At 44.9% G+C, this 21,630-nt stretch overlaps 1 protein-coding gene across 1 annotated transcript in view; it reads left to right on the top strand.

Annotated features, from left to right (window-relative positions):
• Window positions 1–21,630, top strand: part of GRIA3 (glutamate ionotropic receptor AMPA type subunit 3) — a 172,259-nt gene that overhangs the window by 67,072 nt on the left and 83,557 nt on the right. Inside the window, 3 exon segments of the mRNA XM_087727511.1 lie at window positions 2,360–2,547; window positions 18,470–18,523; window positions 20,972–21,133. Coding sequence (XP_087583637.1) covers window positions 2,360–2,547; window positions 18,470–18,523; window positions 20,972–21,133 — 404 coding nt within the window.

The raw sequence follows: 21,630 nt of genomic DNA, 5'->3' as shown, positions 1-21,630 counted from the left end.
TTAAACACACCACATGAATTATTTTTTTTAAAAAAATGAATCTGGGTAAAAGCACAGGCCCCTTATTTTGCGCCTTGGATATTCACCGTAATCACTTAATTGGCATTTTCCTCTCTCGGGGAATGGAGTCTGTGCCATTTTAAACCCTTTTATTGGTTCTCATCCTGCTCTAGTTTTGGGAATCGGGTAACCTAGAGGTCAGACCTGGGTTAACCAGACCTAGGTCTGAAAAGAAATAGCATCCCTCTCAGAAAGTCAAGGACATCTTGCCCTGCATCTGGAGTGGCGTGACTGAGAGGCATCTCCAGTTGGGACGGTGCCTGGTTGGGCCATGTGATGGACATGTGGGTGCTGGGCAGGGATCAGAGGTGGGTTCCTACCAGTTCGCACCTATTCGGTAGAACCGGTTCATCAAATCTACCGAACCGGTTAGAAGAGGTTCCACCAGTGGACCTGGAAAGCAGGCCACACCTACAGAAGAGGTTCCAAAAATTTTTGAAACCCACCCCTGGTCCTTGGATATGATTATCCTACACTATCATGCTCATATTTATAAAACTCAGTGCCTCTGTGAAAGGTAAGGATGACTACTGCGTTTGTGGTGCAATCAGGACATTGCGTGTGTTGAAGTTGTTTTGATGCAAACCAAAGATGCCTTTTCAAAAACAAGTTGACATCGTATTCTTATGCATGCCAGTGCTGTGTGTGAGGTAATTTAAGGTGGTTCTGACAAGTGTCGTCAGTATCTTCATATCCGGTCACATGGGCGGCAAGCCACTCCCATCCGGTCACATGGGTGGCAAGCCACGCCCACAAAGGAGGCCACACCCACAGAGTAGGTTCGAACAATTTTTGAAACCCACCACTGGCAGGGGCTTAGATTTCCATTTGGGTGGGGAAAACCTGGAAGCTTTCAGATTTGGGTTTCCCCAGATGTGCCAATATGACATCTCTAATAGAACTTTGAGGAACCTCAAGCTTTGGAGTCTTCTTTTGTTGGGGGTGTTAGTTGGAATCCTGGCATTAGGATGGTGATGGAAGCTTTGGGCTGGATAAATACCGAATTAAAGCATCTTTTGTTTCTTCCAGACATTTGCAATTTTAATTCCCACCAGCCCTAGACGGTGGGATTCAATGGTGAAGCTGGTGTCCACCACTGCTTGGTGGCGCAGTGGTTAGAATGCATTATTGCAGGCAAACTCTGCCCACTGCCACGAGTTTGATCAAGGTTGACTCAGCTTTCCATCCTTCTGAGATTGTTAAAATGAGGACCCAGATTGTTGAAGGGAATAGGCTGACTCTGTAAACCACTTAGAGAGGGCTGTAAAAGCACTGTGAAGTGGTATATAGGTCTAAGTGCTATAGCTATTGTCCATCCTTCCTTCCTTCCTTCCTTCTTTCCTTCCTTCCTTCCTTCCTTCCTTCCTTCCTTCCTTCCTTCCTTCCTTCCTTCCTTCCTTCCCAGTGGTTAGAATGCAGTATGGTAGACTAACTCTGCCAACTGCCAGGAGTTTGATTCTAAGCAGCTCTAGGTTGACTGAGCCTTCTGTCCTTCCAAGGTCGGTGTAAAATGAGGACCCAGATTATTGGGGGCAAGATGCTGACTCGGTAAACTGTTCAGAGAGTTCTGTAAAGCACTATGAAGTGATATATAAGTCCTTGTACTTGAGAGACCGCCTGCTGCCAATTACCTCCCAAAGACCCGTTAGATCGCACAGGGTCGGCCTCCTCCGGGTTCCGTCTACCAGCCAATGCCATCTGGCTACCACCCGGGGGAGGACCTTCTCTGTAGCAGCTCCGGCCCTTTGGAATGAACTCCCCGCGGAGATCCAGACCCTCACCTCTCTCCAGGCCTTCCGGAAAGCCGTCAAAACCTGGCTGTGCCGGCAGGCCTGGGGTTGATGAGTTCCCCTCCCCTCTCGACTTGTATGGCTGTATGACTCTTGTGTATTTTAATTACGTGTATTGTGTTTGTATCCCCTTTCCCCTTTTGAGTTGTTCGCCGCCCTGAGTCCCTCCCGGAGAAGGGCGGCATACAAATAAACTAAATCTTAATCTTAAGTACTATTGCCATCTGGAGCACATGTGGTCACCTTTTTCTATGCTGTCCTGGGAGTTGCTATGAAAAAATTAAGACTTGGATGCTTATCTGATCTGTTTTGCTCTGTGTGTTTTGCTTTACTAGTGTTTTACTACTCGGTTCTGCCTGCAACTGGAGGTGAAGCTTATTTTTAACTCCCCAGCCTAGGGCTTTGTTTCGTGGCGATCAAACTTCTCAATAAGAGCTCCTTTAAAACCCAAAGCTTGAGTTTTCGTGTCTTGTAACTCCTCTCTTCCTCTTTGTTTTCATTTGCCTTAGGTTTTTCCATCCTCCAAGCAATTATGGAAGCTGCTGTGCAAAATAATTGGCAAGTGACAGCCCGATCAGTGGGAAGCATCAAAGATGTCCAGGAGTTTAAGGCAATCATCGAAGAAATGGACAAACGGCAAGAGAAGAAATACTTGATTGATTGTGAAGTGGAAAGGATAAACGTCATTTTGGAACAGGTGAGCCCCAACTTCCTACCTGCTGGGCATATTTCTTGCGCACCTTCTTATGATGAATGTTGCCCGACTGTCTTAGGGAAGGTCATCTGGATGAGGGAAGGAATGCCCTGCGCCCTTTATTAGATGTTCTAGGTCTCTGCTTCTCAGTTCCAGTATCTCATCACCAATGGAGAGAAGAACTCCAATCCGATCTTGAGAAATCTGTTTCTCAAATCCCTATACTTCTGAAATCAGTTGCACTTTTTAATGTATGGTATCATCCAGTGGTGGGTTCTGGATCCCGTCGCAACCGGGACACTGCTCGGCAGAGTGTCACGCAGGCAGCATACGCTGAGTGTGTGTGCACAAATGCGTGACCCGTCAAAAGCGCGAACGTCATAAGCGCGCCGACAACACCGCGGCGCTAAAACCGCGATTTCAAAAGCGCGCCGACAACAGCGCGCCGACAACAGCGCGCCGACAGAAGCGCGATTTCATTTAAGGTAAGATTTACAGTTAGGTTTAGGGTTAGGTTTAGGGTTAGGTTTAGGGTTAGGTTTAGGGTTAGGTTTAGGGTTAGGTTTAGGGTTAGGTTTAGGGTTAGGTTAGGGTTAGGGTTAGGGTTAGGTTGAGGGTTAGGTTGAGGGTTAGGTTGAGGGTTAGGTTGAGGGTTACGTTACAGCGCGCTTCTGTCGGCGCACTTTTGTCGGCGCGCTTTGGGGCTAATTAGTCGCTCATTCGTCACGCGGTTTTGTCACTGCACTTTAGACACCGCGGTTTAGTCAGGCGCGCTTTTGTTGTGCGCGCATTTGTGGTGGAACCCACAAATGGCCCGGTTGGGTCAAATACAGGTAAGGAACACGGGCGGGTGGGCCTCCAAAGCACTGTACCGGAACGGTGCCTGCTGCTCCCAATAGGCACCGGTACGCCTGTACCGAGACGTACCAGCCAGAAACCATCAAATGGGATCATCATCAGTTAACGACCCCATCATTCCTTGCGGGGTGGAGTCTGGGCAACTGAATGGAGCTAGCAGAGCGTTTAATGGCCGGATGCCTTTCCCTGTCGGCAATGTGAAGTTTTGTTTCAGCAGATATATTCTCATTGTGCCCAGAGAGAAAAATATCTGCCTCTACCTAGGCTCGAACTCACAGCCTTCTGATTGTGAGCCATGAGCTCCACCTCTAGACCACCGCATCACTTTAGTTTTTAATATATGGTATGCCAGCAAAAAAAAAAGTAAGAAAGCAGCACGACCACCCTACTTACCCTGTAGTAAGACAGGTAGCCAATAAATTTAATGAATGAATGAATGAATGAATGAATGAATGAATGAATGAATGAATGAATGAATGAGGAAGGAAGGAAGGAAGGAAGGAAGGAAGGAAGGAAGGAAGGAAGGAAGGAAGGAAGGAAGGAAGGAAGGAAGGAAGGAAACCGTTCTTTGACTTTCCCTTCCATGGACACTTGATATTTTATTTTATTACTTTATTATATTCATTAAATTTCTATGCTGTCCATCTCACTGTCTGAGGTGACTCTAGGCAGCTTCACGATATAATTAAAAAAAATAGAAATATAAAAAGCATTCTAAATATAAGACCAGCATAAAAACCACAAAAGATTAAAGAGTAAAAAGCCATGAATTTAGAACGGAGCAGGGGTGATGTTTTCTCTGTCAGTACACCTACCACCTCCAGCTTCTCCACCAGGGTCTCAAACCAACCAATACAGTCAGGTTTTAAGGCTCTTCCCCAAGACCAAAAATCTGGAGACGGATCTCACCTCTGGTAGCAAGATGCCCCAAAGGCCAGAAAAAGGTCTTCTTCTGGACCCCACCAGCCAGCAATTCCTTGACTGACGGGGTCTTCAGAAGGCCCTTTCTCTGAGAATGACTAGAACGGGTCATTCCCATTGTGGCAAAATGGTTCCTCAGATATCCTGGTAATTTTACTCCGCTGAGGGTTTTACTCTGCTAGTCTTTGCTGATTTTCATTTCAAGGACATTGAGCGTGCCCTGTCCAAATACATTTCAGTGATCCCGTAGCCAGCATGATGTCATGGAGCTCTTAACTTATCTTCGGACCCAAAGCGGTACCTATTTATCTACTTGCATTGGCATGATTTTGAACTGGTAGTTTGGCAGGAGCTGAGTCAAGGAGGGGAGCTCACCCTGTGGCGGGGTACTCAGGTCTTGAACTTGGGCTGCCAGCTTTCCAGCTGACAAGCTCAGCGTCTTAACTTCTGAGAATCTGTGCCACCCAGCAGATATCCTGGACCGATGACATAAAGAGCTCGAAAGGTCATTTTATGCTGATTCTTCATTGGCTTTTGAAAGCAGCCGAGGTGGCGCAGTGGTTAGGGTGCAGTACTGCAGGCCACTTCAGCTGACTGTTATCTGCAGTTCAACGGTTCTAATCTCATCGGCTCAAGGTTGACTCAGCCTTCCATCCTTCCGAGGTGGGTGAAATGACCCAGACTGTGGGGGCGATATGCTGACTCTGTAAACCACTTAGAGAGGGCTGAAAGCCCTATGAAGCAGTATATAAGTCTAACTGCTATTGCTATTCCCCCACTGAAGACCTTTTCAAATCTTGCACACCAACGGAGGAAGAATTCAGGATCCACTCAAATTTCATGACATTTCGTAAGAGTTGTGGTTGGATGGCACTTGATTCTCAGTATATAAATTTCCTACCAATGCATTTATCATCAGACAGAGTGGATGATTGTCTTAAGGTAGGAGAAACAACCTCATTATTTTTTTTAAAAAAATCAGCTCGCTGGCAAGCTCTGCTCTCAGCGGATGGAAATTATTTATAAAAAGTTTAAATATTCTAGGTTGCAAATGGGTTTAAACATTATTTATGGATAGCTTAAATATTTTATAAACCCACCGCATTGGGGGGGGGGGGGCATCCCTACTGTTTTGCAAGGAGCCAGGTATGCTGCAGTTATAAATAAACCAGCTTTATGGCTCGGAATTCTCTAGAAGAAAAAAATGCGGGCAGCCTAGCCACATCCATTTTACTCAGCAAAACTTTCGTTCTGAGGAGCCGCAGCCTGGAACTTCGTCTAATATTAGAAAATTCATTTTTTTAAAGTCCGTGATATAATTGACTGGGGGGCCATGATCAGCGCGTCTTCTCTGTTATAAATAAATTGGAAGGAATGATTCTGACAGCCTTCGGTTTCCAATTAAGCTTCAGGATTAATCTCCTTCGGTAACACGGATCCCTGGTTTACGTTTGGCAGTAAGCAATAAGGTTGCAAAAAGAAAATAAGGACTATTACCGGGTCCAAGATATTATTTCTTCTGGAAATGGAAGGCTGAAACTTAGCAGTTGTCAGTAATTGTGAATAATTGGTCTACCTTTGGTTTCTCGAACCTTTAACATGGGTGGATTTCTATTCCCAGAATTCCCCTGGGAGGATGGCTGGCTGGGGAATTCTGGGAGTTGAAGTCCCCACATCTTAAAATCCCCAAGGTTGAGAAACACTGAACTACATCATACAGAATGGATGGGGATCTAGTAATCCACTCAAACCCTACTGGAGATCTACATTTCTACATATCCTTCAGAATGTTGTTTTCTTGCCTGCTGCCCAACAATCTGTTGCTAAGTGAGACATTTCTTAAGTGAATTTTGCTCCACGTCGTGACCTTTCTTGCCACCGTTGTTAAGTGAATCACTGCGTTTGATAAGTCAGTAACCTGGTTCTTGGGTGAATCTGGTTTCCCCGTTGACTTTGCTTGTCGGAAGGCTGCAGGAGGGGATCCCTTGAGCTTGTGACACAGCAGCGGTCATAAATATGAATCCGTTGCCAAGTGTCTGAATTGTGATCACCTGATCGTGGGGATGTTACAAAGGTTGCAACTTTGAAAAACGGCCCTAAGTCACTTTTTTTTTCATTTGCTGTTGTAACTTGGAACAGTCTTTAAATGAACTGTTGTATGTTGAGGACTACCTGTAATACGGAGCACCAAAATATCTCTGGGCGATTTGAGTTATAAACTTGTATAAACTCATTAACTTTAGCTCATTTATGGTGTTCACATCGAAATCGAAATACTTGTGTTTGCAATTTGACAGTTCAAATCTCACCAGGCTCCAGGTTGACTCAGCTTTCCATCTTTATGAGGTCGGTAAAATGAGGAGCCAGATTGTTGGGGGCAAGAGGCTGACTCTGTAAACCGCTTAGAGAGGGTTAGAAAGCACTGTGAAGCAGTATATAAATCTAGGTGCTATTGCTATTTTCCTTCCTTCCTTCCTCTTTCCCCTCCCCATCCATCCATCCATCCCAGCTCAAGGTTGACTCAGCCTTCCATCCTTCTGAGGTGGGTAAAATGAGGAGCCAGATTGTTGGGGGCAAGAGGCTGACTCTGTAAACCGCTTAGAGAGGGCTGTAAAAGCACGGTGAAGTGGTATATAAGACTAAGGGCTATTGCTATTGTCCTTCCTTCCTTCCTTCCTTCCTTCCTTCCTTCCTTCCTTCCTTCCTTCCTTCCTTCCTTCCTCCTTCCCCTCCCCATCCATCCATCCATCCATCCATCCATCCCAGCTCAAGGTTGACAGCCTTCCATCCTTCTGAGGTGGGTAAAATGAAGAGCCAGATTGTTGGGGGCAAGAGGCTGACTCTGTAAACTGCTTAGAGAGGGCTGTAAAAGCACAGTGAAGTGGTATATAAGTCTAAGGGCTATTGCTATTTTCCTTCCTTCCTTCCTTCCTTCCTCCTTCCCCTCCCCATCCATCCATCCATCCATCCATCCATCCATCCCAGCTCAAGGTTGACAGCCTTCCATCCTTCTGAGGTGGGTAAAATGAGGAGCCAGATTGTTGGGGGCAAGAGGCTGACTCTGTAAACTGCTTAGAAAGGGCTGTAAAAGCACTGTAAAGTGGTATATAAGTCTAAGGGCTATTGCTATTTTCCTTCCTTCCTTCCTTCCTTCCTCCTTCCCCTCCCCATCTATCCACCCATCCCAGCTCAAGGTTGACTCAGCCTTCCATTCTTCTGAGGTGGGTAAAATGAGGGCCCAGATTGTTGGGGGCAAGAGGCTGACTGTGTAAACCGCTTAGAGTGGGCTGTAAAAGCTCTGTAAAGTGGTATATAAGTCTAAGTGCTACTGCTATTTTCCTTCCTCCTTCCTTCCTTCCTTCCTTCCTTCCTTCCTTCCTTCCTTCCTTCCTTCCTTTCTCCTTCCCCTCCCCATCCATCCATCCATCCATCCATCCATCCCAGCTCAAGGTTGACTCAGCCTTCCATCCTTCCGAGGTGGGTAAAATGAGGGCCCGGATTGTTGGGGGGCAAGAGGCTGACTCTGTAAACCGCTTAGAGGGGGCTGTAAAAGCACGGTGAAGTGGTATATAAGTCTAAGGGCTACTGTTACATGCTATAGATGCATTCTGGAGAAGAAAATGATTTCATATATAACTCCGGTAAGAAGATGTGTTTGCTGTATAGTTTAGTGTCAAAATCCTACTATTCTTTTTCTAAAAGAAAATGTTTGCAATGGGGTAATAATCACTGTTGCAGTTAAAAGAAAGATAAAAGAGGATAAGTTAAGCATGCCAGTGTAGCTTGCCTCTTAGTGACCACATGGACATAACTGTGTTGGGTTTTTGGGGGGGGGAGCAGCAATTATGAAAAGGGTTGCTGTTTTTTCCCTTCTTCTTTAGCCTACAAAGGTTGGAAATTCTGGAAATGTTTACTCCTTGCTCTAGAGCAGTGTTTCTCAACCTTGGCAACTTGAAGATGTCTGGACTTCAACTCCCAGAATTCCCCAGCCAGTGAATGCTGGCTGGGGAATTCTGGGAGTTGAAGTCCGGACATCTTCAAGTTGCCAAGGTTGAGAAACACTGCTCTAGAGGAGTGGAGTAAACCCAGCTAGAAGCTAAGGTTGATTTGACTTCTGTTTTGTTGGGCTGGGAACACATTTGTTGTCCATGGTCTTCAGTCCTCCAATGGCTCAGTAGACAGTTGTCCTCAAGTATCTGCTGATTCAGGAGATACTTTGGCTAGGCATAGAGCTTCAGGAACCAGTTGGGTGTTGTGGCTAAGGCAGCATTGCTAGAACCTGGGAGTCTGAAAATTCTAGTCCAACCCCTTGCCTAGACAGGAAACCCTACACCACTTCAGACAAATGCTTATCCAACATCTCCTTAAGGACTTCCAGTGTTGGCGCATTCACAACTTCTGGAGGCAACTTCTGTTCCACTGATTCATTGTTCTCACTGTCAGGAAATTTCTCCTTAGTTCTAAGTTGTTTCTCTCCTTGATTAGTTTCCACCCATTGTTTCTTCTCCTGCCCTCCAGGGCTTTGGAGAATGGGTTGTCCCCGTCTTCTTTGGGGCAACCCCTGAGATGTTGGAAGATGGTGACGTGACAGTGGATCGGTCTAGAACGCTCCCTACTTTGGTCTCTGCAGCGAAATAGGTTTTTTCCCCCTGCCTAATAAAAGTGAGAAGGATGGATCCTGAAGTATCGGTGATGGACTTTCTAGGGATAGAATTTGATCTACCAGTGTTTTTTCAATCTCAGTATTAACAGCAAGTGAGTAGTATCAGCAGAAATTTCTGTGATCCGAAGCAATAATTCCTTAAATTTTGCTTTATACACTATCATATTTTAAGGCTGTTGCTAAAGGAAGGAGATGGCTCTTTTCTTTGTGAATAGAATAGAATAGATATTGGAATGAAGAATAGAATTGGATTGGATGGGATAGGATAAATATTGGAATGAAGAATAGAACAGAATGAAATAGAATAGAATAGATATTGGAATGAGAATAGCATAGCATAGCATAGAATAGAATAGAATAGATATTGGAATGAGAATAGAATAGTATAGTATAGTATATTATAGCATAGTATAGCATAGTATAGAATAGAATAGAATAGATATTGTAATGAAGAATAGAATCAAATAGATATTGTAATGAAGAATAGAATTGGATAGGATGGGATAGGATAAATATTGGAATGAAAAATAGAATAGAATAGAATAGAATAGAATAGATATTGGAATGAAGAATAGTATAGCATAGCATAGCACAGCACAGAACAGTACAGAACAGAATAGATATTGGAATGAAGAATAAAATAGAATAGAATAGATATTGGAATGAAGAATATAATAGAATAGATATTGGAATGAAGAATAGGATAGGATAGAATAGAATAGAATAGATATTGGAATGAAGAATAGAATTGGATAGAATAGAATAGAATAGAACTTTGGAGGTTTTCTAGTCCAGCCCCCTGCTGAAGCAGGAGAACCTATATCATCTGAGACAAGTGACTGTCCAGTTTCTTCTTAAAAATCTCCAGTGATGGAGCAACCGCAACTTCTGGTGGCAAGCTGTTCCACTGGTTAACTGTCCTCACTGTTAGGAAGTTTCTCCTTCACTCCAGGTTACTTCTCTCTTGGATCAGTTTCCAACCATTGTTTCTTGTCCTGCCCTCTGGTAGTTTGTAAAATAATTTGAGCCCCTTTTCTTTGTGGCAACCCCTCAAATACTGGCACGACTGCTATCCTGTCACCCCTTAATCCTCGTTTTCTTTAGACTAGCCAGACCCCAAACCTGCAGCTGTTCTTCATACGGTTTAGTCCCCAGGCCTTGGATCATCTTAGTGGCTCTTCCCCTGCCTCGAAGATAAATATGATTGCAAAAGTGGAGACACTCAACCAAATTTTCATGCAATTGCTGGAGCATCTCTCTCGGTTTTCTCTGGGCTTAAAAAAAACGAGAACGTGCAAACAGATGAAGCGACGCATGCATTCTGCTGTGTGCTTTGGTGCTGCAGGAAGACCTGATTAAATTATTATTAAATTCATTTGCTCCCGAAGGCCTGATGCCACTGTGCTTGATTGGTTGTGATAAGCCTGCCTCTCCTTCTCTTCAGATCCTCCAAATATTTCTTGATGACTTACATGCCATTCGCCTTCAGCTAGAAGGACTGATTTTTTTAAAAGCACTATTTTTGGGTTCCATTAAGCTTGGAGTGCTGTTTGAAGAAACAAAACAAAATTAAATTAAAAGACGGGTTGCACGCCTCCTGGAAACGCTACATTTTTCCACGTGGACGCCGTCTGGATTCATCCTGCGCGCAGCCCTTTGAATCTCTGCTGGAAATCTATTAGGTTTCGCAAAAGCTTTGCAAAGTGTTGGGAGCCTTGTGATGTGGATCCAACGAGGTGGGGTTTGAATTGAGCCTATCTGCAGCAGGAAAGGTAGCCGATGGGATAGGCAGACTAAAGGAATAGGGGTAGTCCTTGACTTACAATCGCGGCTGAAGCCCCCCACATTTCCGTTGCTAAGCAAGATAACCCGTAGAGTTTAAGCCAGAGATGTTTCATTGGGTATTCTACCAGAGAAACACAGTAAAGAAGATTCATATTTGATTAGTATTCGTATTCGTATTTAATAAATTTATAGGCCGCCCAATCCCGAAGGACTCCAGGTAGCTTGCAGAAAATAAAATTTTAAAATATAAGGAATTAAAAACAGAGGAAAACAGATTAAAAACCACATCATGCACCCAATCTGATCGGGCTGGACCTCAGTTATGAGGTCAACAGCCCCCAGGCCTGCCGGAATAGCCAGGTTTTAATAGCCTTTTGGAAGGCCATGAGAGTGGGTAGGGTCCGGATCTCTGGGGGTAGTTCATTCCAAAGGGTCGGAGCAGCCACAGAGAAGGCCCTCTCCTGGGGAGCCGCCAGCCGACATTGTCTGGTTGACAGCACCTGGAGAAGGCCCACCCTGTGTGATCTTATTGGCCATTGGGAGGTATATGGCAGAAGGCGGTCTCGCAGATATCCGGGTCCTAGGCCATGTAGGGCTTAAAAGGTAATAACCAGCACCTTGAATCGCGTTCGGAGACCGATAGGAAGCCAGTGCAGCTCGCGGAGGATAGGTGTAACATGGGTGTATCTTGGTACACCCAGTATCGCGCGCGCGATTGTACAAATAACAACAACTTCAAGAATTGTATTTGCACAAAACTGGAAAGCAGACCAAATCCCATCGCCATGGGGAGTAATAAATAAGATGTTAGATTGTGCAGAAATGAACAGGTTGATGTTGAGAATAAAAGACAAAGAGGAATCAGTGTACTACAGGACATGGGGGCGACTTTACGAGTGGTTTGAAAAAAAAGGTATAAATAGAAAGAAAAAGGAACAAAACATGAAACAAGTATCTCATACGATTAATATAGGAGGAGGGGAAATATGAAAATATTAAAATGTAAACATACAGGCGGAACAATGATATGAATTGACATAGGATAAATAACAATTATAAGAATGTATACCTAAGAATGAATTTGAAAGGAAAAATAAAATAAAATTACAAAAAAAGCAAAACAGCAGTGAGAGGAGTTGTGGCCCACTGTGAGCCAGAGTTGACTGTTGTAATGCGCTCTACATGGAGCTGCCTTGGAAGAGCATCCGGAACAGTAGTGGGTTTCAAAAATTGTTATAACCTACTCTGTGGGTGTGGCCTCCTTTGTGGGAGTGGCTTGCCACCCATGTGACCGGATGGGAGTGGCTTGCTGCCCACGTGACCGGATATGAAGATGCCGACGACACTTGTCAGAACCACCTTAAATGACCTCACGCACAGCACTGGCATGCATAAGAATATGATGTAAACTTGTTTTTTAAAAGGCATCTTTGGTTTGCGTTAAAACAACTTCAACACATGCAATGTTCTGATTGCACCACAAATGCAGTAGTCATCCTTATCTTTCACAGAGGCACAGAGTTTTATAAATATGAGCATGATAGTGTAGAATAATCATATCCAAGGACCAGTGGTGGGTTTCAAAAAAGTTTGGGACCTCTTCTGTAGGTGTGGCCTGCTTTCCGGGTCCACTGGTGGAACCTCTTCTAACCGGTTCGGTAGATTTGACGAATAGGTTCTATTGAATAGGTGCGAACTGGTAGGAACCCACCTCTGATCCAGAAGCTCCAGTTGGCACAAAATGCAGCATCCCAGGGTTACATTATCCCCTTTTGTGACCTTCTGTCACGCAAAGTCAATGCAGAAACAGGATTCACTTAACATCCGTGTTAACTTAACAACTGATTCACTTAGCAATTGTGCCCCCCTCCCCCCAAATGCTACAAAATAGAGCCAAATTCACAGCTGTCTTGCTTTGCAGAGGAAATGTTGGGCTGAGTGGTGGTCGTATATTGAGGACTAGCGATATAGTCTTTCTATCCAGGCCTTTAGCTTGGCCTTTGAGAAGTCCTGAAGGAAGACCCCCCACCCCTGCTAGAAGAATGAGATATTTTAAGGAATATTATAAAGGCAGAATATTATATTTCCCTGCATGAGAAATGCAGAGAGATGTTTTTTTAGAGGGAGAAAGCAACCCCATTCTCCTTAATAGCCCTCAGCAGATGCCAGCACTTAAGACATAAAGAGCTGATTGAAAGAAACCAAGCACCTAGGAAGCTCTATTCATAAGCAAATACCCTCACCCACAGCCAAAACAGGAAATCTATTAAGCCATGATAGGAATCGTCTAACATCCTTTCAAAAAACAAGCCATCATTGCATCATCTCAGTTGCACACACAAACACCAAGCAAACTTCAATCAAACCTGGGAGCTCAGACGATCTATAGAGCCAGCGATGAACCACTACTTAACCTCTAAAGGTAAAGGTTCCCCTCACCCATTTGTGCTAGTCGTTCCCAACTCTAGGGGGCGGTGCTAATCTCCATTTCAAAGCCGAAGAACCGAAGAAGAGTCCGAAGAGGTCTCCGTGGTCATGTGACCAGTGTGACTAAACACCGAAGGCACACGAAACGCTGTTACTTTCCCATCAAAGGTGGTTCCTATTTTTCTACTTGCATTTTTACGTGCTTTCAAACTGCTAGGTTGGCAGAAGCTGGGACAAGGAACAGGAGCGCACTCCGTTACGTGGCGCTAGGGATTCGAACCTCTGAACTGCCGACATTTCTGATTGACAAGCTCAGCGTCTTAGCCGCTGAGCCACCACGTCCAGCAATGGGATTCACTTCCCTTCACTACCGGTTCGCAACCACCTTCTGCACCACCTTCGGCACATACGCACCGCCTTCTGCGCATGCATAGAAGTTCGCACATTACGTCGGGGCAGGTGGGCAGAGCCTCCTGCAGCCACCACCAATACTTGGTTTGCCCAAACCAGAGAGAACCAGTTGAATATCACCTCTGACCATATCCCTCATAACCCCTACAACAGGCAATAGAATACATGTTCTTGAACAGGAACAGGAAGCTCAAGTGCAAAGCCCAAGAGAAGGTATAAAAACCCCTCACTCTGAGCCCCATGGTTCAGCTACCCAGAACCCATGTGGTTTTGCTTCATCATTCAACAATCTTTCCAATCAGCCTCCATGTTTCCAGTGTCTTTCTCCTGACCTGGAACTGAATCGAATGGATATTTCTTCCAAAAAGTACCATCCTTTCTGTTCCTTGAAGTCCACCTTGAAGTTGCCTGCCCTAAAGTTTTGGGTTGGGTTTTTTGGGGGGGTGGGGGGCAGTGGAGCGCCGAAGTGGCGCAGTGGTTAGAGTGCAGCCCTGCAGGCTACTTCAGCTGACTGCAGTTCTGCAGTTCGGCGGTTCTAATCTCACCGGCTCAAGGTTGACTCAGCCTTCCATCCTTCCGAGGTGGGTAAAATGAGGACCCAGACTGTGGGGGCGATATGCTGACTCTGTAAACCTCTTAGAGAGGGCTGAAAGCCCTATGAATAGCAATAGCAGTTAGCAATAGCAATAGCAGTTAGACTTATATACCGCTTCATAGGGCTTTCAGCCCTCTCTAAGCGGTTTACAGAGTCAGCATATTGCCCCCAACAACAATCCGGGTCCTCATTTTACCCACCTCGGAAGGATGGAAGGCTGAGTCAACCCTGAGCTGGTGAGATTTGAACAGCCGAACTGCAGAACTGCAGTCAGCTGAAGTAGCCTGTAGTGCTGCATTTAACCACTGCACCACCTCGGCTCCTATGAAGCGGTATATAAGTCTAACTGCTATTGCTATTGCTATTGCTATTGCTATTCTTCTGGCCCAAGTGAGCTGCTCTTTTTGTCAGCAACTTTCAGATCTGCTGCAGAAGATCCAGAAGTCTTTCCCCTCCCCCCCTAAAGACAGGCTGGCCAGAGAGAAGTAATTAATGGCCTGCTTTCCATTCGCCCACAGGAGTGACTGAACTTTAGGGCAGGCAGGAAAGGGGAAGCGGCAAATCTGTGTGTGGGTAGCAAGCATTCAAAGACCAGCTGCAAAAAAAAATTGCTCCCACTTAAACCCGGCAGGAGAATGACACATGAAGGATAATTTCGGGAAATGCAGAAGCTCTGGGTTTTTTTTTTACCTCCCTTGGATTGAAAACCAGGTTTTGAGAAGCTTTTTCTCCCATTTATCAAACCCGATTTCTGATGTTCATTTCCATCCTTCTGGATCACCTTCCTATCCCAGGTGTCATTTTTTTTTGTTTCTTTTGGAAAGGTTTTTTTTTTAATTTGAAATTTAAAGACAGAGAGAGAGAGAGAGGAGAGAGGAGAAGAGAGAAGAAAAAGAGAGAGAGAAGAGGGAGAAGAGGGAGACATAGAGAGAGAGGAGAGAGGAGAAGAGAGATGAAAGAGAGAAAAGAGAGAAGAGGGAGACATAGAGAGAGAGGAGAGAGAAGAAGAGAGATGAAAGAGAGAGAGGAGAGAGAAGAGAGATGAAAGAGAGAAAAGAGAGAAGAGGGAGACACAGAGAGAGAGGAGAGAGGAGAAGAGAGAAGAAAGAGAAAGAGAGAGAGAAAAGGGAGAAGAGGGAGAAGAGGGAGACATAGAGAGAGAGGAGAGAGGAGAAGAGAGATGAAAGAGAGAGAGGAGAGAGAAGAGAAATGAAAGAGAGAAAAGAGAGAAGAGGGAGACATAGAGAGAGAGGAGAGAGAAGAGAGATGAAAGAAAGAAAAGAGAGAAGAGGGAGAAATAGAGAGAGAGGAGAGAGAAGAAGAGAGATGAAAGAGAGAGAGGAGAGAGAAGAGAGATGAAAGAGAGAAAAGAGAGAAGAGGGAGACATAGAGAGAGAGGAGAGAGAAGAGAGATGAAAGAGAGAAAAGAGAGAAGAGGGAGACATAGAGAGAGAGGAAAGAGAAGAAGAGAGATGAAAGAGAGAGAGGTGAGAGGAGAGATGAAAGAGAGAAAAGAGAGAAGAGGGAGACATAGAGAGAGAGGAGAGAGAAGAGAGATGAAAGAGAGAGAGGAGAGAGGAGAAGAGAGAAGAAAGAGACAAAGGAGAAGAGAGGAGAAGAAAGAGAGACAGGAGAAGAGAGAGAGGAGAGAGAGGGAAGATAGAGGAGAAAGAGGATAGAGAAGAGAGAAAGAGAGAGAAAAGAGAGAGAGAGGAGGGGGAAGATAGAGGAGAGAGGAGAAGAGAGGAGAAGAGAGCAAAGAGAGTGAAAGAGGGGAGAAAAGAGAGAGACAGAGAGAGAAGAGAGAGGGAAGAGAGAGAATAGCAATAGCAATAGCAATAGCAGTAGACTTATATACCGCTTCATAGGCCTTTCAGGCCTCTCTAAGCGGTTTACAGAGAGTCAGCATATTGCCCCCAACAATCTGGGTCCTCATTTTACCCACCTCGGAAGGATGGAAGGCTGAGTCAACCCTGAGCCGGTGAGATTTGAACCGCTGACCTGCTGATCTAGCAGTAGCCTGCAGTGCTGCTTTTTAACCACTGCGCCACCTTGGCTCAGAGATTTTTCAGAAGTAAGTTGCCATTGGCTCCTTCCTAGGGCTGAGAAAGAGGGACTGGCCCAAGATCACACAGCTGGCTGTGTCCCTAAGGCAGGATTAGAACTCATGGCCTCTTAGTTTCTACTTCGATGCCTTAACAACTACATCAAAGGTGGGTTGCTCCCGGTTCGATCTGGATAGGGCAAACCGGTTCAACCTGGATAAGGTGAACTGATAGTAGCGGCGACAGGAGGCTCCGCCCACCCGCCCATCACGCACATGGGAGAGCATGCGAGTGAACTGGTAGTAAAAAATTTGGAAACCCACTACTGCACTTCACCAACCTCTCCCCCAGGGGAAATGTAATCCAGCACCTCTGATGACCACCGAGTCGGCAAGGCTGAGTTAAAGCAAAAATTCATTATAAAACATCATCTCAATAAAATGTACGGTTTAAACTTTTCTTTTTGGTCAAAATTTACCCGATTGATGGCCAGGATGACAGCGTCTGTGCGCCAGAGGCCACATTTCAGGAAAAAAAAAAGTGAGCAGTTGTATTTAAAGTTCTTAACAACACATCTCATTCCTTAGCAACTCATAGAAATTTCTCCATGGATACCTCACACGTCTCACATCGTTGTGCTGTTTCATATTATCAGCCTCCAGCAATACTAGATGCATTTGAAGCAAATTCTTCTAACGTTTGCCTGATAATCCAATATACTGCACTGAATACCAATGTTGAGACGGTTTTGCAATGAGGGCCATTAGCGTACACAATGCGACGACTTGTAGGTCAGTGGATAATGGAAATCCATTTCTGAAGTTGCCTGCATACATACCAAAGCCTGGTGATAAGACTTGCGCTCCTTAGAAGCACAACAAGAAAATAGCTGGTGTGGTATAGACCGGGGTGTGTGTGTCAAACTTGATTTCGTTGAGGGCCGCATCAGGGTTGTGTTTGACCTTGTGGGGCTGGGATGGGCATGGCCAGGATGCAGGGGTGGGCAGCTACGGGTTTGCCTGGGTTCGGGAGAAGCCGTAGCTAACATTATGGCCAGTTTGGAGAGCCTCCAAATCCCATCCCTGGCTGGCCCCGCCCACCATGCCCCAGCCCTGCCACCCCACTCCTCCTGGGAGTCTCCATGTGGCCCATTTTGGATGCAAGGTAAGTGCTAGGGCCGGGGTGGGAGAAAATGGACCTCCCGGAAGGCTTCCGGAAGCCAGGGGAGGCAGCTTTTGCTCTCTCAGAGACTCAAGGAAAGTCTCTGGGGCCTGGGGAAGGTGAAAACACCCGCGTCACACCATGGGTCAGGAGGATGATTAGGCCACGCCCACCATGGTCATGGCCACCCAGCAACCAACAGAGAACCCATTGGTGAAAGTTTTGAAGCCCACCCCTGCCTGGGTGAGCGTGGCCAGCTCGATGTCACTTGTATCGGGGGCACCTGTGGTGGCTCGAGCACTCGGCCAGAGAAAACGGGTTCCCGAGCTCTGTTTCCTGCTGCGACAGCCTCCTGCAATCTTCTGCCAGTGAAATCAGAGCCAGGGAGGGCTGCACTCAGCCCTCGCAAGCTCCATTTTCAGCAGTGATGGCTTCCATTTTCAGTGGAAGAGTCACCACAGACCAGTCCTTCGCTGTTTCCAGTGCAGCCTCGTGGGCTATATCTAATCACCCAGTGGTCCAGATCTGACCCCCTTGAGTTTGACACCCCTGGTACAGACTCCACCTTTCATGAGTGCAGAAGTTCATGTTATGGACAGAAAACCCTGCAAGATTAAATAATGGGGTGCCTCTTGAGTAATCTGATGGATTGTCCTATAGATAAGTACATCTAGTCCTTGACTTACAACCACAATTGATCCCAAAATTTCTGTGGGCAAGCAGGACAGTTAGTCATAAGTGTGAAAATGGTCACTAAATGAATTGTTGTAAGTTGAGGACTACCTTTAGGGCTAAACATCTCAAGAAGATCGTAGAATCCCAGCTTTCCATCACATTAAGAGCAGCTGTGTTCCCTTACAAAAGACTTTAATTTAAATGTGGAATATGCATGGAAACTCTCCTTGGCTAAGGGCATTTCCCAGTTTGGGGACTTTAGTAATAGAATCCATGCAAACATCCCAAATCAACACATTTTTTTAAAAAAAAATTCCTTGAAATTGAAAAGAGTTTTATTCCTGCTAAGTGTTTCATCTTTTTTCTCTTTCTCCTTTTACGCAGGTTGCAGCCCTCAGTAAAAATTCCAGAAGTTACCACTATATGCTTGCTAACCTGGTAAGTTCTCTATGCACATACGTGCATTACATGTACATGTCCAAAAGACATCCAGTTATTCTTATTCTTAATATATACCTGCCTAATTTGCTTCCCCCCCCCCAAATCTCACAAACGAACAGTAAAATGCATTGATCCTTTGATAGTATCATGTGTCTCCAAATTTTTCACAGGATGCCCACATATACACATCTCAAAATGAGAACAAAATTAGACATATTGATGTGTATATTTATTAGGGGAAAGCATTAACTTAGAGAATGGGAATAGTGGTTAAAATAATTAGAAATATATAAGGGGATGTTGTTTGCAAAAAATGCTTATAGAGAGGCATGGGAAATACTTCTGTTGTGTTGTGTTGTGTTGTGTTGTGTTGTGTTCTATTCTGTTCTACTCTAATCTACTCTACTCTACTCCACTCCACTCCACTCTATTTCTGTTCTTCTTCTCTTCTCTTCTATTCTCTTTTCTTCTCTCCTCTTCTCCTCTTCCCTTCCCTTCCTTTCTCTTCCTAGTCCAGTCCATATTTAATAAAAACAAAATATAACCAAAGAAGTGATAGAATGGGAAACTTAATAAGGTCGATCTGGAGTGTTCAGGCCCTCTGTCCATCAGAGAAAGGTGAAAACATAAGAATTAGCCCTTTGTTGTTGTTGTTTTAAAGAAACTGAGTTATTTGGGGCTTTAATAATCAGCACTGAAGATTAAATCCAGAAAGGAAGATGTGGAGATTTAACCCATGACATTTAAACAGAGATTCTGAAGCTCCCATTAGAATGTATCCAAAGTACATGGTGAGAAACGATTTTTCAGTTCGTGGCTTCTAAACCAGGCTGCGAACCAATCTCCAACATACTTAGTAAATTCATTGAAGGGAGCTTACTTATTTTAATCATTTAAACCAAACTGTATCATTTGTATTTGCTCTCAAATCATACAGTTTGATAATCCAAATCTCTTTTTTCATAATACAAAACTGACTCTTGGGAAATACAGCGCAAAGCTTAGTTACTTTATATTTTGTGATAAAAAGTCAGAGTTAATCCGTAATTCCATCTAGTCAAATTGCCAGGCAATTTAAACAAACTCACATCTCCAATTTTGGACATAGAGCTAAAGCTGATTGTGAAGAGGAGAAGGGATGATAATAATAACAACTTATTTAAAAGCTCGCAACTGATGTCTATTTTTTTTAATGTTCATTTGCATTCCGATGCATTTACCTGCACTTTCAAAGGCCTTCCTTGCTATACTCTGTGTGCCAAACCTTAACAAACTTTGTGGGTCTGTGCAGTGTTAGAATTTAGGTGGTGCATCTAAATAGGCTTCTGATAGACTTGAGAACCATTTTAGTGTTTAGTGGTTAAGGTATCAATCTAGAATCTGGGAGTCTGGGAGTTCTAGTCCCGCTTAAGGCCCAAAAGCAAATGCAGGATTTGGGGCCAGTCCCTCTTTCTCAGCCCTAGGAAGCAGGCAATGGCAAACAGCTTCTGAAATGTTGCCAAGAAGGTGGCAGGTAGTTGCCCAGGGGCCTAGAATGATCCGTTCTGCTGAACCAGTAGTAGAATTCAGGCCTGGGTCGTAGAACCGGCAATGACCCAGTCCTGCGATGTCCCCGAATCGGTTCCTTCACTGCCACTGGGTCACCACCATTTTGGTTTTTAGTGGCTGCGCATGTGCAGTTTACTGTAAAAAGCTTTGCGCATGGGCGAAGAACGGTTTACATTGAACAATGCACGTCTGCGCATTGCGAATCGGTAGTGAAATTTGCAGCAACCCACCTTAGCAATAGCACTTAGACTTATATACCACTTCATAGGGCTTTCAGCCCTCTCTAAGCGGTTTACAGAGTCAGCATATCGCCCCCACAGTCTGGGTCCTCATTTCACCCACCTCGGAAGGATGGAAGGCTGAGTCAACCTTGAGCCGGTGAGATTTGAACCGCCGAACTGCAGATAACAGTCAGCTAAAGTGGCTGCAGTACAGCACTCTAACCACTGCACCACCTCGGCTCTCTACCTTGGAGTAGAGGGAAGGAGCAGGAGAAAGGGAAGGAGAGGGAAGTGGAGAAGAGGAGAGGGGAGAGAAGGAGAGGAAAAGGGGAGAGAGGGAAGGGGAGAGAAGTAGGGAGGGAAGGGGAGATGGAGAGAGGGAAGGAGAAGGAAGCAGAGGGGACAAGCGAAGGGAGGGGAGGAGAAGGAAGGAGACGGAAAGAGATTGACTCGTAAAATTGAAAATGTGCTGCATTATAAAGGAAAATGTGTAATAAAAACATGTTTAAAAAAATAAATTATTTAAAAAGAATGAGAATGGGAACCCACCAACTGGACTCAGCAAATTAGCAGCCCATTTAAACCCATGTTTCTTTTCTAAGGTCAGCGACCGTGTGTGTGTTTGACTGTTTCTAAGCTGGCCTCAACCCCTCAAGTGTTTTCATTCTCTTTCAAGGGTTTTACAGATATCTCGGTGGAGAAAGTGATCCAGGCCGGGGCCAACATAACTGGATTTCAGATTATTAATAATGATAACCCACTGGTCCAACAATTTATGCAGCGTTGGGTGAGACTCGATGAAAGGGAATTTCCCGAAGCCAAAAATTCTCCATTAAAGGTAAGTTTGCAGACTATTGGAAAGAGGGTGGGGTGGAGGTGGGAGGGAAAAGACCACCATTTACAGAAGTTAGCTCACCTATGGATGCTGTGGATTGAGTGATAAACTGTTTGTCAGGGTTCCAAATAGCATCCAAAAGTAAATCAGAGTCCAAGGCAAAATATTGCTCGAAGTTCCAATTTATTAAGAGAGCCATGTTGGCACATCTGGGAAAACCCAAATCTGATAGCTTCCAGGTTTTCCACACCTAATTGAAAGTTCAAGATCTTGCCCCCCACACCCACCAGTCCATCACATTGTCCAATCTCCCACTGCCATGCTGGCAGTTCCACCCATCCAGTTATGATCAGGTGCAGAGGTGTAGAGACAAAGGATGACCTTGGCTTTCTAGAAGGAATTTTGTTATGGCTACACAGCATCTAACTCCGTACAGTCCCTGACCTTCCATTTTCCCACAATAGAAAATGCATAGTAGAATAGTAGAAAGTGGGCAGGCC

The sequence above is a fragment of the Thamnophis sirtalis genome, unplaced genomic scaffold, assembly GCF_051295495.1.
Source record: "Thamnophis sirtalis isolate CommonGarterSnake01/CBP01778 unplaced genomic scaffold, rThaSir2_p1.2 scaffold_13, whole genome shotgun sequence".
Lineage (NCBI taxonomy): Eukaryota > Metazoa > Chordata > Lepidosauria > Squamata > Natricidae > Thamnophis > Thamnophis sirtalis.
This window is presented reverse-complemented; position numbering and strand designations above follow the sequence as displayed.